At 53.8% G+C, this 976-nt stretch overlaps 1 protein-coding gene across 1 annotated transcript in view; it reads right to left on the minus strand.

Moving 5' to 3' along the window:
* SERPINB6 (serpin peptidase inhibitor, clade B (ovalbumin), member 6) overlaps positions 1–976 on the minus strand; it is a gene marked incomplete at its 5' end in the record, with an annotated part of 7,150 nt that overhangs the window by 4,596 nt on the left and 1,578 nt on the right. The window contains one exon of the mRNA XM_010853016.1: positions 193–367. Coding sequence (XP_010851318.1) covers positions 193–367 — 175 coding nt within the window. The remainder of the gene's footprint in view (positions 1–192; positions 368–976) is intronic.

Genomic DNA, 976 nt, shown 5'->3' on the forward strand with positions numbered 1-976 from the left:
TCAAAAAAAAAAAAAAAAAAAACAGATAAAAAAGCACAAGTGCAGTACGCCCTGACTACAGGAGAGTGAGGCCTGTCTGCCGAGCGAGGCCTGTCTGCTGAGCAAGGCCTTTGGGATTCGGATCACGGACACTGGCTCACGGGCCAAGGAAAGAGCATCGGCCGCCGCCCAGAACCGGCTTCCCGAACGTACCTGGCACATCTGGGCTGCGGTGTTGCCCCTGGCTCCCATGAGGACCATGGCCAGGGCAGAGGAGATGCTTAGGGGCGAGATAAACACATTTTCCGAGCTGCCCTCACCCAGCTTTTTCAGAAGGGTCAAGGCAAACGTGCCATTTGCTTCTGACAGCGCATCCATGGTGGAGAGGCTGAAAGGATGGATTTAAAATCAGTGTCACGCAAATTCAGGCCACAGGTCGGCCACGTCTCACTCCGCTCTTAACTGTTGTTAGCACTGACACTCTGCTTGGACAAGCAAACAGGTACACGCACAAAACTCGGTTTCCTCGGGGCCTCAGACCCCCCCGTGGGCTTCTGACACATGAACACGGCTGAGACACGCTGCTGACACACAGAGTGTGCTGGGACACGGCCTGGGAGGGTCGGGAAGGAGCTGTGGGCTTTTGCTCCCATTTCTAGATTGTTCGGTGTGTTTGGGGCCTATAGGTACGATTTTATAACAAGAATCATTCAAAATGATCAATCAAAATGCACAGTTACACAAGTTGGACATTATGTAAAGAGACAGAAAGACCCTGATTAGCATAACCTGAAGCCTTGAGATAAAAGACAAGAAAATCCCGTACAAAGAAGCACAAAAGCCTCAAAGACAAACCCCCTGAGGCCCAGGTCTCCTCCTATGGGACCTCCACCTGTGCCAAAGCCTGAATCCAGGGCCCTGTGCCCAGGCCCAGGACCTGCTCACCCCACTCAGGACAAGGGCTCGGGACGCGCCCACGTCCACCTCCAGGGCCCGG

Source organism: Bison bison, unplaced genomic scaffold (genome assembly GCF_000754665.1).
Source record: "Bison bison bison isolate TAMUID 2011002044 unplaced genomic scaffold, Bison_UMD1.0 scf7180017864321, whole genome shotgun sequence".
Lineage (NCBI taxonomy): Eukaryota > Metazoa > Chordata > Mammalia > Artiodactyla > Bovidae > Bison > Bison bison.